We start from the raw sequence: 18,556 nt of genomic DNA, 5'->3' as shown, positions 1-18,556 counted from the left end.
ATATTATTATTATTTTATTGAAAAACAATAATAATCTCAGATTTTCTGAATTTACAACTTTATTCTGAAAATCTCAGATTATTTTTTTTTAATGTTGTATATTTTTTTTATTATTCATATTATTATTATTTTATTGAAAAACAATAATAATCTCAGATTTTCTGAATTTACAACTTTATTCTGAAAATCTCAGATTATTTTTTTAATGTTGTATATTTTTTTATTATCCATATTATTATTATTTTATTGAAAAACAATAATAATCTCAGATTTTCTGAATTTACAACTTTATTCAGAAAATCTCAGATGATTATTTTTTCAATGTGGCCCTAATAAATTAAAAGAAATAAATTAAAATAAATGTAATTTAATAATTTAATAAATTAAATTTACAGGAAAAATGTTGTACATTTATGATAAAAAAGTTGGACATAATAAAACATGAATAAAAGTCATAATATTATATGAATACAATCATAACTTCGGGGTCACGTGTCGACTGGAGCCTACCCCAGCTGCTTTGGGGAAGAAGTGGAGTACAGCCTGGACCAATGCTCAGCCCATCCCAGGTGTAGCCCATCGTATGCTGGCCAAACACCCCTCCGGTTATCCTTGGCATATCTCAGTTTCAATACATGACACGGGTCCAGGGGTCAGCAACCCACGGCTCCAGAGCCGCATGTGGCTCTTCAGCCTCTTTGTTGTGGCTCCCGTCGTAATGCTCAAGTATTTATTTACCCCAGAGTGGGGGAAATACGCATCTTTGTCATGAGTAACGTCATCGTGGCAGTCATTTGAATTTATTGCAAATGTTGATCCAATCCAATCCCCAATTTTGGATGATGACACAAGTTTCACCAGCTTGGCAGTGACATGGAAAACGTGATGCAGTTCCGCTAGCCGTTTGTCAAGGTCGATGTCGTGTTTGACGCTGTTGGTCTTGATGTTTTGGTGTTACATGATGTTACTAGATGTTACATGAACCTTGTTATGTCTTATAACTTATATGATCATTCTTTTCCATAGAATAAATGTGTCCATGCTGGTTGCTGGTGTGTTGTTTTGGGAGACGCTGGGGAAAGAAAGGATGGTCCTGGTCAAGAATAGCATAAGGTGAGAATTGTGATGAGAAGTGTGATGAGGGAAGGGGTAGGTACCCTGAGGTACACTCATACCCTTAGGTAGTTCTACTCATGATACTATGAAAAGAAAATTGACAAAAATAATTTGTGAAGGAAAACACGAGGCAAAGCGAGCAAAGGGTAAAAAGTTGATACTAATAATATTTTTTTTCAGTTATATGACCAAGATGAGTATGCAGATAAAAAAAATACATACAACCTCTGAACGGTGCTTAATTTACACAATAGCAAAATTGCATCCGTTCATTTTCCAATATAAACCCTCGTTCATTTTTTTTCCTTTTGAATAAATATTGCGTCTTACTGTATGCGGCGTAGTATGCAACACGTCTCTGTTTTTTACCATTTTAAAAATGAGCACCTGAACGCCCCGGCCTCCTCGGCGTCACGTGACCCCGCAGCAACCAGTTCCGCTTGCATTTCGGCGTAGCTCGGCTCCGATGTCGACTTGCTTCTTATCTGGAAGACATGGACTTTGGCGATGCCCGAATTTGACCATCCAGAGATCGGATCAACGGAGTCTGTGAATGGCGCCAAAACAGGAGCCGAAACCTAAATTTCAAGAAGGTAAGTGGAGAAAATGCATGGCGGCAAAGGGGGCGGGTTTGTTGTTGTTCTTCCCCAAACAATGGCGGCACGGAGCACGGGGGGAGGCGCACAGCCGACTGGACGCACGAATAACCTCATTCTTTATTTAAGTCACATTTACGCAAATGTGACACAACATAAATAAAGTGCATCGAACGAACCGGGGCACATTACACACGATGTTACGCTAACCTCTAGCTAGCTTGTTAGAAGCTAACCGTCATTTACTCGACTCGACTTCCGGTCCAAGACAGGAAGTGAACCTAAAAGCTGACAATATTGCAGTCCTTTGTGTATTAACCGTGGTTTCTTCACAGGTGAAAGAGTCCTGTGCTTTCATGGGCCGTTGCTGTATGAGGCAAAGGTATCGTGTGAATCGTCTGCGTTGTGTTGCGTGGCCATTTCTCACCTGGTTGTGTCTTTTTGTGTGTCTTGCAGTGTGTCAAGATCAGCATAAAGGAAAAGCAGATTAAATACTTCATTCATTACAGCGGATGGAACAAAAAGTGAGCTTTACCTCCTGTCGTGGTATCAAATCTATTGTGGCCGACGGGGCAAACATGGAGCCGCGTCCCAAACGCACCAAACACACGTTTCCCATTCATTCTGCAGATGCATGATATCTTTTTTCGCAAACTGATACGGGTAACTTTCTACTGGTGCTTGTGTGTCCCACTGCCCCACACCCTCGGAGACACCGGTTGCAATCTGGATCACTCACCCGATTTGTTGCGCTTGATATCAGATATTAGATTTTACTTTTTGTGCTTCCCTGATTTAGTATTCTTGTTGTCTTTCAGCTGGGATGAATGGGTTCCTGAAAGCAGAGTTCTCAAATATGTGGACAGCAACCTTGCAAAACAAAAAGAGCTTCAAAAGGCCAATCAGTAAGTTGTTTTGTTTTTGTACACCAAATATATAAAAACATGAAGTGTTGATGGGACGGAGTATGCGAAGTTGATCTACAAACATCTAAATCTAAATCAGGGGTGCTCACACTTTTTCAGCATGCGAGCTACTTTTAAAATGACCGAGTCAAAATGATCTACCCACTACAAAAATGCAAAACATCTATTTATTTTCAAATGTATTGAGGATTATTTGTACGTACAATGTATGTTGATGTACCTTACATAACCAAATGAGCCAATATTGCAAAACACACATAATTAACTATTAACATTTTTTGTAATTACCTGAGTTTACTTTGATGACTTGCACTGAATTGAACCAGCCAGGGATGCATAGTCCGGACAGTAGCTGCTGATAGCCAGCCTCAAGCACACTTCCAAATGTTTATCAGTCATGGATAATATCCGTATCATAATATCCGTATAATATTCCATATCCGTATTGAAGTGATGTGTTTTTTGCCTTTTTACTTGGTCCAGTTTTTGCCTTTTTACTTGGTCCAGCTCCTTCACTCATTTTAGTGACCATAAACTTTAGCGAGGGCTTAAAATCTAACGCAATTCGCCGACTAGCTTAGCACTTTGCATCGTTGTTTACGCATGAGCGGTGACCTAAAGGTCAAAATTCAGTTGTCATCTGACTGGTTGTCCTGTATGTCAATCAAGTAACGGGGATGGATGATAGGCTGACATCGTAAGTTCTGCTGCACTTAGAGACGTTGTTTGATTTGATTGGTCGCCCGAAGGGCAACATTCAGTTGTCATCTGAATGGCTGCCCTGTATGTCAATCAAGTGACGGCATTGATGCTGGGATGATATTTTTTTAATGTCACGCCGCGATCGACCAGCGATCGACCAGTACCACCTCCGCGATCGACCGGTAGATCGCGATCGACTTAATGAGCACCCCTGATCTAAGTCCATGCTGGCCTCACCTGCTGGCTCTCCAAAATATCAAAAATATACATATTTAAATAATACAAACACATTTGTAGAGTTTTACACATATAAAACAAATGTTTGCCCCCTTATTGCTTTTCTTTTTTGCATGTTTGTCACACTTGAATGTTTAAAATCATCAAATTAATTTCAATATTGGTCAACAGCAACGATGGAACTTTGTATTATTAAGGGGGAAAAACAATCCAAGCCTTTGGGATAACTTGGAATGAGTCTTCCACCCGTGGAGGAATTGTTGTCATTCAGCCACGTTGGAGGCTTTTCCAGCAAGGCCTTTTGAAGGTCATGCAACAGGATCTCCATAGGATCCAGGTCAGGACTTGGACCAGCCGCTCCAAAGGTGGACTCGCTGGTGTGTTTTGGATCATGGTCCTGCTGCAGAACCCAAGTTGTTCTCAGCTGGAGGTCACCAACAGATGGCTGGACATTCTCCTTCAGCAGGATTCCTGCTTCCATTGATCACGGCAGACCTTCCAGGTCCTGAAGCAGCAAAACAACCCCGGATCGTCACACTACCACCACCTTATTTTACTCTTGCTATGATGGTCTTTTTCTATTTTTCCCAAACGTCTTTGGGATCATCAAGATGTTTTCTGGCCAAATGGAGACTTCTTTTTGTCCAGCAGTGCTTTTGGTCTTGGAACGCTGCCATGCAGGTCATTTTTGCCCAGTGTCTGTCTTATGGTGGAGTCATGAACACTCACCTAACTGAGGCAAGTGAGGCCTGCACTTCTTTGGATGTTGTGGGGTCTTTTGTGACCTTTCGCACAAGTCGTCATTTTGGTGCGCCGGCTCTCGTGGGAAGGTTCACCAATGTTCCATGTTTTCACCATTTGTGGATAATGGCTCTCACTGTGGTTTGCTGGAGTCCCAAAGCTTTAGAAATAGTTTTAAAGGGGCGGGGGCGTGGTTAACCACTTTTCACACGTGGCCATGCAGGGTTGGATTTTTCTCTCCCTTAATAGTGAAACATTTTGTGTTCAGTTGTTGTGTTTATGTTGTCCTTGTGGCGGGAACACGGCAGTGAAGGTAAAATGACCTTAGATGTTGGTTTATCCTTTTCACTCAGATGCATTTAGAATTGTTTTATGCGTGCAAAACTAAAATATGGCATGCCAGCATGATGTGAATTATTATATTGTGTGAAATAATAAGGATTCAATATTAATAATATTTTCATAGTTAGAATGTAGGAATGTAGGAAACCTGCTTATGGTTTTAAGATTATTAGAGCCCTTTTACCGTCATACTTCTATTGTTCATTGTTTACCTCACATTGCTGCACAACCCGAGACAGCCTCTAGCTAACCGGTTTCTTCTAAACTTCATTCATTCATTCATTCATTTTCTACCGCTTTTCCTCACGAGGGTCGCGGGGGTGCTGGAGCCTATCCCAGCTGTCTTCGGGCGTAAGGCGGGGTACACCCTGGACTGGTCGCCAGCCAATCACAGGGCACATATAGACAAACAACCATTCACACTCACATTCATACCTATGGACAATTTGGAGTCGCCAATTAACCTAGCATGTTTTTGGAATGTGGGAGGAAACCGGAGTACCCGGAGAAAACCCACGCATGCACGGGGAGAACATGCAAACTCCACACAGAGATGCCCGAGGGTGGGATTGAACCCTGGTCTCCTAGCTGTGAGGTCTGCGCGCTAACTTCTTCTAAACTTAAGAAGCCAAAATTGTACCACTTCCACACGGGATGGGAGGATAACTTTTTATTTCCGCTATCATGGGGGACATGCCATGCCTGACTTCATGCAGTGTTAAGGTGATGTCATGTAAGTCTCAATGTTTTGAGTCATTATTGCCACCTAGTGGCCAGAATATGACATATCAAGCATATTTTGGTATGTTTTGACTAATTATAGACCAGCACACAACAACCATCATTTATTCATGAATTTCTGAAAGTCCTCCCTACAGAGATGGAGTGATAAGCCAACGTTGAATTGCGATGATAGCGACATAGAGCAACATGGCACATATGGATTTGGCGACTTTGTGGACCCAAAGAGCCCCTGAAAACAAAACGTTTGTGCATACGTAGAATACTGCTGCTCTTCGTACAGCCTGCTCCGTGTTTACATTTCAGTCATATCTGAAGTTCCGCTCCATTGTGGCCGTGATTAGAGGAATCTGATTGGGAATCAGCCCGAAACACGATTGCCTCGGTAGGTTGATTGCATCCCCAGCAAGTCACTCATAATTGCCTGAGATGATGATGGCAGCGCAAAACATGAAAAGCAAGAGAAATATGTTCAGAAATACAAAGGAACTTTTTTTCCGTTGCTTTTAATCCCATTATTTCACCATCAAGAAAAAGTCTCCAAAAATGTCCAATGAGATCAGAAAAAGTTGCTTGTGTCTTTTAGAGGGGTCTGAATCCTCGCTGAATAAGTTGGCTTCACTGATCCCTCCTGCTACGTCTTCTTCTTCTCTGTCTGATGTGTGTGTGTTTTTTTTTTTATCTTTTTAGTCATATTTTCTGCTCTTGGTCTTCAGTTTTTAACTCCAGTGTTATGTTTTATCTTTTAGTCCTATTTTATGGTCGTAGTCTTTAGCTTCTAACTCCAGTGTTTCCTCAGGGGGGTCCTCCACACTGGGGGCTGTTCGGGTATGCTGAGGGGGTGCCATCCTTGGGTCCCTTCGACACGGCCGGCTGGGGGTTCCTCCCTTTAATGTGGGGGTCCGCCCGTCTAACGGAGTCGGGGGGCTCGGGTGCTGGTCCTCCGATGGCACGGCCTGCAGCTTCTCCCAGTGTGGACGGCCCCAAAGGTGGCGTTTCCTTGTTCCTCAGTACCATGCCATGTCTCCCTACTGTGGGTGATTGTGTGCTTGTGTGTGTGTGTGTGTGTGTGTGGGTCTAGTATGGAGGGTGGGAAGGAGGGGCTTTCTTTTTTCTTCATTGTTTTCCTTTTTAATTGTGGTAATTGTTTTAATTCTGGAAATCACTTTGTGTTGCATCTCCTTGCAGGAAAAGTGCTCTACAAATAAAGTTGATTTTGATTTGATTTGTTACTTATGCTGCCGCCTAGTGGTGTTTATGAGTGACAGCGTGTCTATGACTTTCTTCCCTTGCAGGGACCATTATGTTGAGGGAAAGATGAGAGGTTTGGCACCAAGCAAGAAGATTGCTGCTGTGCAGCAGAAAAATGTTGATCTGTAAGTTCTTACTTTGTCTCACATTAACGTGTCGGTCATAGGCAGTAGCCAATAATCACAGCGATGTACCTCAACCTGAATGCTTCATGTCTTTGCACTCTAGGAAAGTGAAAAAGGCAAAGCAGAAGAGTAAGTCAAGTCTTTTTCTTATGTGTCCTAAGTACCATGATTGTATGCATTTAAGTATAGTATATAGTAGTATATGATGTGTTTTTAGCCCCAGGACCAGGCGAAGGTACTAGCAGTGGAGAAATGCCGCAGGGACCACGGAAGAAGCGTGCACGTGTGGATCCAACTGTGGAGAGCGTATGTATCATCATATCTTTTATTATGTTTGTGTTGGGTCAGCATGCTGGCCACACAGTCGGGAGGTCAGGAAGACCTGGGATTCAATCTCCACTTGGTATTACCCGGCGACTCCATATTGTCCATAGGTATGAATGTGAGTGTGGGTGGTTGTTTGTCTAGATGTGCCCCCGACCCTCGCCCAAAGACAGCTGGCATAGGCTCCAGCACAGCCGTGACCCAAGTGAGGATAAGCAGCATAGAAGAAGAATGATTGACACCTTAAGTCAGGGGTGCTCATTAAGTCGATCGCGAGCTACCGGTCGATCGCGGAGGTGGTACTGGTCGATCGCTGGTCGATCGCGGCGTGACATTAAAAAAATATCATCCCAGCATCAATGCCGTCACTTGATTGACATACAGGGCAGCCATTCAGATGACAACTGAATGTTGCCCTTCGGGCGACCAATCAAATCAAACAACGTCTCTAAGTGCAGCAGAACTTACGATGTCAGCCTATCATCCATCCCCGTTACTTGATTGACATACAGGACAACCAGTCAGATGACAACTGAATTTTGACCTTTAGGTCACCGCTCATGCGTAAACAACGATGCAAAGTGCTAAGCTAGTCGGCGAATTGCGAGATTTTAAGCCCTCGCTAAAGTTTATGGTCACTAAAATGAGTGAAGGAGCTGGACCAAGTAAAAAGGCAAAAACTGGACCAAGTAAAAAGGCAAAAAACATATCACTTCCATACGGATATGGAATATTATACGGATATTATGATACGGATATTATCCATGACTGATAAACATTTGGAAGTGTGCTTGAGGCTGGCTATCAGCAGCTACTGTCCGGACTATGCATCCCTGGCTGGTTCAATTCAGTGCAAGTCATCAAAGTAAACTCAGGTAATTACAAAAAATGTTAATAGTTAATTATGTGTGTTTTGCAATATTGGCTCATTTGGTTATGTAAGGTACATCAACATACATTGTACGTACAAATAATCCTCAATACATTTGAAAATAAATAGATGTTTTGCATTTTTGTAGTGGGTAGATCATTTTGACTCGGTCATTTTAAAAGTAGCTCGCATGCTGAAAAAGTGTGAGCACCCCTGTTTTAAGTATTAATGCGGATTGGGTTATGTGTAAGTGAATGAGTTTATGTGGACCAACACAATAAACAATAACAAATGAATGACAGACACAATGCTAACACTGGCACATTAAAATGACAAAAGTTTGGCAGCTCAATAAGTTGCATTGTTAAAAAGCCATGCAGGGTATTGGTCCTGGAGCGGAGATGCCAACTTGACTGATAGAGACTGAATGAGCACAATGGTTGTCATCACGGAGGCCTCAAAGAGACGTGCGCACAGCGTGGCGTCAGCGCTCCTCCGAGGGAAAGAATGGCAGATTTCCCAGCCTTTCATTCAGTGGAGATAACGATCCGGTGCACAGAGCGGCGGGAAGATGAGTCTGCTGCAAAGCTGCGCTCCCACTCGGCGCACCCTTTTTTATTGTGCGGTAATGTGTGGTGTTGTGTTTGTGTCCAGGAAGAGATGTTCACCAACCGTTTGGAGGTGAAGGTGAAGATCCCCGAGGAGCTGAAACCCTGGCTTGTGGACGACTGGGACCTCATCACGCGTCAGAAACAGGTTCACACACACACACACACATTCTGTGATTAACGGAAAACTGCTCTTATTTTGGAATTTTGCCCATCAAGGTGAGACATGAGCACCCACATAAAAAGATAAAAAGAGGGAGCCCATTAAAGGGGACCTATGACGCTCATGTTGGGTCTTTGTATTGACTTGTGGACTCCTATAGCGCAGCTACACACCATAACCCGCACACAAAGCTTTCTACATCTTCCAGAATCTGCACCTATTCCAGCTGAATTTCCAAAATACTCTGTTTTCATTTATTCCAGCCACGGCCCGCCTCTGGGCACGCCCACTGTAACCGGTCCCACCCAGCTTGGACAACTCACAGCTTGTACCCAGGCATGCCCATATCACTAGGGGAGATACAAGGCTCACTGTGATGTCACAGGGAGACCGTGTCAGAAAAAAGTTTCTGACACGTTTCATCCCAAACTTCTTTCAGGACTGACTTCCAAATACACAACCTTGTTGTACCTCATCATAACTAGTTATACCTCGTTACCTTGTTACCTCGTTACCTCGTTTACCTTGGCATGGTTTAACACCAGAATACATTAGAACTACATTTATAGCTGAGAAGTGGAAAAAGCATCATAAGTCTCTTTTAATGCACGTAGTGGGACACACCTCCAGTATTCCGCCTATTAAAACACCTCCAAACACATTGATGATGACATGTAATACAGTTTTGTTGTCATTTTAAGCACGAGCGGAGCTTCCTTCCTGGGTGCAGGGATTTCACAGAGCAACAGAGGAAGGAACGCTACGTCTCGTGTCAAAAACACAAACACTGCAGCATTGTTGCTGCATTTTGGAGTTCTTTTCAGAAGGCTTATCGATGTGTCCCATTACGTGCATTCTTCACAGCCTCTTTTTATCTATTATAGTATATTATAGATATATTATTATAGATATATTATACAGTAAACCTCGGATATATCAGATTCAATTGTTCCCACTGGTTTTGTCCAATATAAGCGAAATCCGTTATATGCGTATACCGGAAAATGTGCGTTTTACGCATATATCGGATTTTATCCGTTATAAAAAGGCACTTCCTTGACTATGTTTCCAATGTACCTGGACGCGCAGGCAACGCTGCAAACGCTGCAAATGACGTCGTATAGCGGCCTGTCACGATTCGGCGAATCGGAGCGCCACGATGCGGCCATCCGATATATGCCAGGGAAATTTCATGGAAATGCATTGGAACGGGACTGGAGATTTTGTCCGAAATAGGCGAAATCCGTTATAAAAAATCCAATATATGCAATGAATTTTTATTGGAAATGCATTACGGTTCTTTTTTATCTGTCCGTTGTGAGCGAATTTCCGATATATCCGAGTCCGATGTATCCGAGGTTTACTGTAGTATATCTCTATAATTCAGAGAAAAGAGAAAGACGTGAGTTCCTGTCTTCTATAAGGCAATACGTGATTGGCGTTTCTAGTTGATGGCGACAGCGAACTCTCGCTGTTTGGTGTCATATCCGGAAGTGACGCTATCGGAGTACTATCCCTCAGGTAAACAAACATAGCACGTACGAGACAGAGGATGTTTACAGTCAGTGTAGCGATTTGAGTGGCGTGTCAGTAGTTTTTGAGGAGGATGAAACATTTGGAGATGAAATAGAGATCATGGACCTTTAAGACACGGCAATGAAGATGTTGCCTTCAAAGCACAGAATGGTGACGTAAATTACTCTTTTGCTTATCCTTCAATTATAGTTTTTTTTAATGAGATTTGCTCACACAGTAAACATGTGGCTGTGAAAAGATGCATAACGTATAACATAACATGCTTTGCAACCTTGTCGCTATCATGGAATAGTGTTAGACATAATGTAAACAAGACATTATTTACTCTGCTCTGTGGCAACTTTGATGTAGTGGGTGTTTTTTCCCATTTACCGGCACAATAGAATTCTATTTTTGCATTTATATTGTGCGTATATCGTACATTAATATCAAAGCCACATGCTTCTTGTCAAGGTGTTCCTCCATAGCAGGCATCAGTGAAGTGATCACTGCAAAGAGCAGAACTTCGTCCATTGTTATAAAAGTTTCTCTTTTGGAAAAGAAAACAAACTTACTTACTGGGAGACTGTGAACATCCAGCAGCAACACAATGTTTTGGCATGACTACTATTTGATGAAAAATCTACAGAACCAAGTGTTTGTTTACTCTCCTCTTCTGAGAGGTGTCACCCCGATGACGTCCCTTCCGGAAACGAGGCTGTGCTGGAACAGCTAGCTCAGGGGTGGGCAAACTACGGCCCGGGGGCCACATCCGGCCCGCCAAGTGTTTGAATACGGCCCGCCCGTTCTTTCCAAAGTATTTCATTTAAAGTCAACATACAAGCTGGCATCATGGCTTGAGACGACATTTTCATGGTTTGGCGGTTTTATCAATTTCGTTATTTGATGCGGTCTGTTGTTTACAAAGTGCTCCTGAAAAAAGGGACACGAGCACATAATAATAATATTAAATAATAAATTTATTCTTATTATAAATTTATAACGCACTTTACATCAAATAAATGATCTCAAAGTGCACATACAGCAGATTGCATAACACTTTTACAGATACAATAATTTCGTTATTTGATGCGGTCTGTTGTTTACAAAGTGCTCCTGAAAAAAGGGACACAGGCACATAATAATAATAATAACAAATAATAGTAATAATATAACGCACTTTACATCATAATAATAATAACAAAAATAATATAAAATAATAGTAACAAATAATATCAAATAATAATAAATGTATTCTTATTATTATAAATTTATAACGCACTTTACATCAAATAAATTATCTTAAAGTGCACACATAGCAGATTACAATAATTTCGTTATTTGATGCGGTCTGTTATTTACAAAGTGCTCCTGAAAAAAGGGACACAGGCACATAATAATAATAATAATAATAACAAATAATTATAATATAACATAATAAGAAATTATTCTTATTATAAATTTATAACGTACTTTACATCAAATAATGATCTCAAAGTGCACATATAGCAGATTGTATGACACTTTTACAGATACAATAATTTCGTTATTTGATGTGGTCTGTTATTTACAAAGTGCTCTTGAAAAAAGGGACACAAGCATATAATAATAATACAATAAATAATAATAAATAATAATAATATAAATAATAATGCATTTATATAAATGATCTCAAAGTGCCCATAAAGCAGATTGCATGACACTTTTACAGATACAATTAAGATATTTTAAGATATGCCTTTATTTGTCCCTCAGTGGGGAAATTTGTAATCATTCAATCATTCCAGGTGGCCTCTTACGTGTAAAATATCGAGTCTGGCCCCTCGTCAATTTTGTTAAATCAATGCGGCCTGCCAGTCAAAAAGTTTGCCCACCCCTGAGCTAGCTCGTGATGGTGTCTAGATCTCCAACTAGATCTATGAATGTAGATGTGAACTATGAATGTCCACGGCAAAAGTATTCAAAGTCAGCATCTCATGCTGCTTTAATCAGCCGTGGTGTGCAAGGACATTCTACTCAACCAGATCCTAATGACAGTGGTGCGTTCAGGTGCATCACGAATGACAATCCACAAAGTGCCACCTCCTCTTGCTGTCATGTGTTGTCCAACATGCGTCCAGCATGTCTGTCCTTGTCTTGCAGTTGTTTCGCCTGCCCGCTAAGAAGAATATCGAGGGCGTCTTGGAGGACTATGCCAACTACAAGAAGTCCAAAGGAAACTCTGACAATAAGTAAGACAATATGTAGTACATTCTGTCCTGTAGGCTAAAAGCTATATAGCTACATAACAATCATTTTGGGTAATGCTGTTGATATCAGAAGTAAAGGTCTGGATAAAATACTATATTGTACATATACTGCATCTCTAATTTGAAGTGTTTCCACAATCACATCTTCATGAGAAGAACCAACAGTCTTCTCATGAAAGTCCATGAGAAGCATTTGATGTGATGTATTGCCCCCCCCCCCCCCCCCCCCCCCCCCAACCATCCAGGGAATACGCCATCAATGAAGTGGTGGCTGGCATTCGAGAGTACTTCAATGTCATGCTGGGCACCCAGCTCCTCTACAAGTTCGAGAGGCCGCAGTACGCTGAGATGTTAGCCGAGCACCCGGACATGATGATGTCCCAGGTGTACGGGGCGCCACATCTGCTACGCCTTTTTGGTAAGGACGCACGCATTTAATCCTGATAAATCATGTCTTGTCCATAGTTAACTCATAATTAATCACAATCAATGTAGAAATGTGTTCTTAATAAGTCGAGATGGAAATCTCTGTGGTGAACCATTCGATACGCATCTAGATACGTAGGTTAAGATGTGGTTCCATCGTCTGGATAGCTATGATGCTAGCTCTAATATTTAGCATTCGATATGCATCTAGATACGGTGGTTAAGATGTGGTTCCATTGTCTGGATAGCTATGATGCTAGCTCTAATATTTAGCATTCGATATGCATCTAGATACGGTGGTTAAGATGTGGTTCCATCGTCTGGATAGCTAATGCTAGCTCTAATATTTAGCATTCGATACGCATCTAGATACGGTGGTTAAGATGTGGTTCCATCGTCTGGATAGCTAATGCTAGCTCTAATATTTAGCATTCGATACGCATCTAGATACGGTGGTTAAGATGTGGTTCCATCGTCTGGATAGCTGTGATGCTAGCTCTAATATTTAGCATTCGATACGCATCTAGATACGTAGGTTAAGATGTGGTTCCATCGTCTGGATAGCTATGATGCTAGCTCTAATATTTAGCATTGGATACGCATCTAGATACGTAGGTTAAGATGTGGTTCCATCGTCTGGATAGCTATGATGCTAGCTCTAATATTTAGCATTGGATACGCATCTAGATACGTAGGTTAAGATGTGGTTCCATCGTCTGGATAGCTGTGATGCTAGCTCTAATATTTAGCATTTGATACGCATCTAGATACGGTGGTTAAGATGTGGTTCCATCGTCTGGATAGCTATGATGCTAGCTCTAATATTTAGCATTCGATACGCATCTAGATACGGTGGTTAAGATGTGGTTCCATCGTCTGGATAGCTATGATGCTAGCTCTAATATTTAGCATTCCATACGCATCTAGATACGTTGGTAAAGATGTGGTTCCATCGTCGGGATAGCTATGATGCTAGCTCTAATATTTAGCATTTGATACGCATCTAGATACGTAGGTTAATATGTGGTTCCATCGTCTGGATAGCTGTGATGCTAGCTCTGATATTTAGCATTCGATACGCATCTAGATACGTAGGTTAAGATGTGGTTCCATTGTCTGGATAGCTATGATGCTAGCTCTAATATTTAGCATTCAATACGCATCTAGATACGGTGGTTAAGATGTGGTTCCATCGTCTGGATAGCTATGATGCTAGCTCTAATATTTAGCATTTGATACGCATCTAGATACGGTGGTTAAGATGTGGTTCCATCGTCTGGATAGCTATGATGCTAGCTCTAATATTTAGCATTCGATACGCATCTAGATACGGTGGTTAAGATGTGGTTCCATCGTCGGGATAGCTATGATGCTAGCTCTAATATTTAGCATTCGATACGCATCTAGATACGGTGGTTAAGATGTGGTTCCATCGTCTGGATAGCTATGATGCTAGCTCTAATATTTAGCATTCGATATGCATCTAGATACATTGGTAAAGATGTGGTTCCATCGTCTGGATAGCTAATGCTAGCTCTAATATTTAGCATTCGATACGCATCTAGATACGGTGGTTAAGATGTGGTTCCATTGTCTGGATAGCTATGATGCTAGCTCTAATATTTAGCATTCGATACGCATCTAGATACGTAGGTTAAGATGTGGTTCCATTGTCTGGATAGCTAATGCTAGCTCTAATATTTAGCATTCGATACGCATCTAGATACGGTGGTTAAGATGTGGTTCCATCGTCTGGATAGCTAATGCTAGCTCTAATATTTAGCATTGGATACGCATCTAGATACGGTGGTTAAGATGTGGTTCCATTGTCTGGATAGCTAATGCTAGCTCTAATATTTAGCATTCGATACGCATCTAGATACGGTGGTTAAGATGTGGTTCCATCATCTGGATAGCTATGATGCTAGCTCTAATATTTAGCATTCGATACGCATCTAGATATGTTGGTTAAGATGTGGTTCCATCGTCTGGATAGCTATGATGCTAGCGCTAATATTTAGCATTGGATACGCATCTAGATATGTTGGTTAAGATGTGGTTCCATTGTTTGGATAGCTATGATGCTAGCTCTAATATTTAGCATTTGCATCTGCACGGCTGTCCAACCTGTGACCCTAACGAGGAAAGCACGGTAGAAAATGGGACTATGATTTACATTATCTCTCCCCAAAAGTTTGCTCGATGATGTCATCCTCTAATTAGCATGATTAGCTTTGGCCCAAGTGGAGGCATTGTCATGGATGCTGTTATTGCCCAAAGGTCTAAGTTACCAAGTCACTTTTTCCTGCAACTCCACGGCCCATAAATTCCATAAATTCCACCACTGACACTAAATCGGGCATTTAGTCCTGAACATGCTCCACTCCTCATTTGAACAACCTGACCTGCCCCAGAAGAAGAGCTGAACTCACTAAGGGGATCCACTAAATGGCCGTGTTGGCCTGTCCATTGATTTTCCTTCCCTGATGGGATGGACATGGATTGGGCTGAAGGAGCAAACGCGTGAGAGAAGGTCTCCAAGGCATCATTTTCACACGTGGGTTAACCCACGCTTCATCTCTGCTGTCAGTGGTTGTTGTGTGTTGGGGGCGTGTCTTCATTATAACCTGAGAGCCTCACTCTGCCGCTGCTTTCGTTGTTGGAAATCATTGGCGGCCAGCTCTGAAGTAGAGAAGTTTGGCTTTTCTAACACCGGACTTCCTCGCTGTGCTGCACTTTTATTTCACTTTCACTTTCACTTTTATTTAGTGGCGTTCCGTGGTTGCCGATGTTGTGCCAAGATTGTTTGCACTTAGTGAACGCGGCGCCCTCATTCGCGGTGCGTCTGACAAAGTGTGTCCGACAATGAGTGCTCCTCGTCGGTGTGAGTTCATCCACGGTGAGGCAGGGGTCTCCAAACAGTGGCTGAGCACTTTTCAAGGAGCTCTCCAAAGGCTTCATTCATTTATGATCAACCTTTTACCCACCAAATTACAAAGTGTGTTTCGGCAGTAGTCTGGAAGTACTCTGGAGCGCTTGGGAGTGTGACCAATCACAGTGGAGCGGAATGTTTTGCAAATCCAAGGAAATCCAGCTGGAATAGGTGCAGGTTCTGGAAGATGTAGAAAGCTTGACATGTGGGTTATGGTGTGGCGCTGCTCTACAGGAGTCCACATCAATACAAATGAGCATAGTAGGTCCCCTTTAAGACATAAACAAACCAAACAAGCTAAAACCAGTTTTCATATAAAACACTTTTCATGTTGTGGCATACTTGCTTTCCAATGTCTTCTGTTGTGATTTTGCTCCCGCTAGTTCGAATCGGAGCCATGCTGGCTTACACGCCGCTGGATGAGAAAAGTCTGGCTCTGCTGCTGGGTTATCTCCAGGACTTCCTCAAGTAAGCCTCGACTCCCGCTTGAGCTTCATCGATTGTTCCGGCGTGACACGGTGGGGAGACTGTCTGCTGTCATGTTGCGTTCACGTCCACATTAGTGCAGTCAGGCCTGATGCACTTCCTCCACGCGCGGATCGGGCCACTCCTGTTTCTCCTCAGCCGTCCCACAGGTTGCCACTCCATCACAGTTTATGGGGGTTGATTGGTGAATGCCCGCAATATATGATTAGATATTAATAAATGGGAACTTATAGGAGTTTACCTGTTTATGAACTAGCTCCATATGGATTTTACTATTATTAGAGCCCTCTAGACATGGTATAGCACCCCTATAGTCACCTTTACATTCGTATTACCCAAACTTGTAAAGAATTGGCGATCTTATGTATATATTAATAAATAAGATAACATAGACTCACACGTCAGTACAACAGCGTACTTCCTGGTGGCTGATAGTGTCATCAATATAACATTACAGACCCCTAGAGACCAGATTAGAAGACTACTCCACTGCCAGTGTTTGTGGTTTGGAGAGAGAGCGAGACTCTCGATGTATTTCCATCGCTTTATTAAAAAGCAGAGAACGTTCACACAGCGGCTGCTGTCGGCCACATCGCACTGCTAACATGCTAATAGCACGCAGGAAGCGGATGTGACGGTATGATGTCATCAGTCCCTCATATCATATCTTACCGCTGTTAACGCCTTATTTTGGACAGGCAGGGAACCATTGTGTCCTTTTCTGTTTCTAATTTCATCCATGGGTGTTCATAAACACCCAAAGTTGATTTCTGAGGTGCTTTTAGTTTGGAGCCCACATTTGTATTCTTGGCGTTTTGCCGCCTGCTTTGGCCAACTATTAAAAAAAAAGGCTGTGATTGTCACAAAACGTTGACACATGGCCTCGCTTTCTCTCAGGTATCTGGTGAAGAACTTGTCCACGCTCTTCAATGCCAGCGACTACGAGGTGGCACCCCCGGAGTACCACCGCAAGGCCGTGTGAGCGCCCCCGGTGGACACGCCCCCCACCTGCGTCATCACCGTGGCCGCCCGAGCGCACGCTTGGATGACATTTTCTTCTCAGCGAGCCTCCCGAGAGGTCATCACAGCCAAGAGACTAAAATGAGAGGTGAAGTGAAAAGCAACTTAAGGAAAAAAAGGAGATGCTGTCTGCCACGCCTCCTTTTGGTGTGCGTATGTTGTTGCATGTGTTATTTATATTTATTTATTGGTCATCACTGCCACACCAGGAGCACACGTCTTCTTTTTACAACCTGCGTCTTGTGTTTTTGTACAAAACAAAACATTTCCACAGAAGGTCTACGTTTGGCGTCTTTGTTTGTGGTTCTACGCCGGGGTGGCCATCGGACGGCCGCGTCGTGAATAATCACGGGCTGCAACGTTGCCACTCACATTTCTATATATATATATATTTCAACATCTCATCTTTGTCATACAGCTTAAAACAATTTAACGCTTTACTCTTTTCTATTTACACTTTTGATGGTTTTTTTTAATATATTTCAATTTAAAAAATAATTAGTTCAAAAAGTAGTTCATATTTTTTCCTTGTAAATTTCATTCTTGTATTTTGACTTTTATCCATAATGGTTTATTATATAACTTTTTCTCCAGCCTAATTTTCTAAATGTTCCATTATATTTGTTGATACTTTGTTTCTCATATTACTATAGCTTAGGGTTAGGGTTATATTTATATTTATTTTATATTTTATATTTTATATTTTATATTTTATATTTTATATTTTATATTTTATATTTTATATTTTTATATTCTATATATATATTATATTCATATTATATTTATATTTTAACATTTCAGCTACATGCTACTAAAATGACATCCTTTTTTTCCCAAGAAGGTTACATTATTCATTACATTAGTTTTTCTTCGATTATGACTTTTTTCTCTTCACATTTAGGATTAATTTTTGTAAAAGTATGACTGCCCCTCCCTCCACCATTTCTGCTGTTTTTTAAATGATTAACTATTATTAACTATTTCATATTTCTTCCTGTAAAGCTTATAATCATTCCCATATTTTTACTTTTTATTCTCCTGATATAACTTTTTTAACAACAAAAAACATAGTTTTCTTTAACATTATATGCTACTAAAATGACACAACATAATATTTTGACTATTATGGTAAAATTATTGTTAATATACCCCAACCGCTGCGCCATGAGGTCAGGACAACCAGAG

The 18,556-nt window shown here is 41.5% G+C and overlaps 1 protein-coding gene across 2 annotated transcripts; it reads left to right on the top strand.

Annotated features, from left to right (window-relative positions):
- Positions 1 to 1,525: 1,525 nt before the first annotated feature.
- On the top strand, positions 1,526 to 17,647 carry LOC131139512 (mortality factor 4-like protein 1). 2 transcript variants are annotated; one of them, XM_058089198.1, is made up of 12 exons: positions 1,526 to 1,709; positions 2,048 to 2,094; positions 2,169 to 2,236; positions 2,531 to 2,617; positions 6,697 to 6,777; positions 6,881 to 6,906; positions 6,995 to 7,083; positions 8,627 to 8,728; positions 12,401 to 12,489; positions 12,753 to 12,925; positions 16,249 to 16,333; positions 17,249 to 17,647. In XM_058089198.1, the coding sequence occupies exons 1-12, from the start codon at positions 1,670 to 1,672 to the stop codon at positions 17,331 to 17,333; spliced, it is 972 nt and encodes a 323-aa protein (XP_057945181.1). In that variant the 5' UTR covers positions 1,526 to 1,669; the 3' UTR covers positions 17,334 to 17,647. The 2 variants fall into 2 exon arrangements, with proteins under 2 accessions (XP_057945181.1, XP_057945182.1); XM_058089199.1 differs by lacking the exons at positions 1,526 to 1,709; positions 2,048 to 2,094; positions 2,169 to 2,236; positions 2,531 to 2,617 and adding an exon at positions 6,230 to 6,390.
- The last annotated feature ends 909 nt before the right edge of the window (positions 17,648 to 18,556 follow it).

The sequence above is a fragment of the Doryrhamphus excisus genome, chromosome 12 (genome assembly GCF_030265055.1).
Source record: "Doryrhamphus excisus isolate RoL2022-K1 chromosome 12, RoL_Dexc_1.0, whole genome shotgun sequence".
In the NCBI taxonomy this organism is placed as follows: Eukaryota; Metazoa; Chordata; class Actinopteri; order Syngnathiformes; family Syngnathidae; genus Doryrhamphus; species Doryrhamphus excisus.
This window is presented reverse-complemented; position numbering and strand designations above follow the sequence as displayed.

Coding starts and splice junctions, on each gene's coding strand:
- LOC131139512 (XM_058089198.1), top strand. CDS start 1,670: ATGGCGCCAAAACAGGAGCCGAAACCTAAATTTCAAGAAG. Junction 2,095..2,168: donor CGTTGCTGTATGAGGCAAAG/GTATCGTGTGAA, acceptor TGTGTCTTGCAG/TGTGTCAAGATCAGCATAAA. Junction 16,334..17,248: donor TATCTCCAGGACTTCCTCAA/GTAAGCCTCGAC, acceptor GCTTTCTCTCAG/GTATCTGGTGAAGAACTTGT.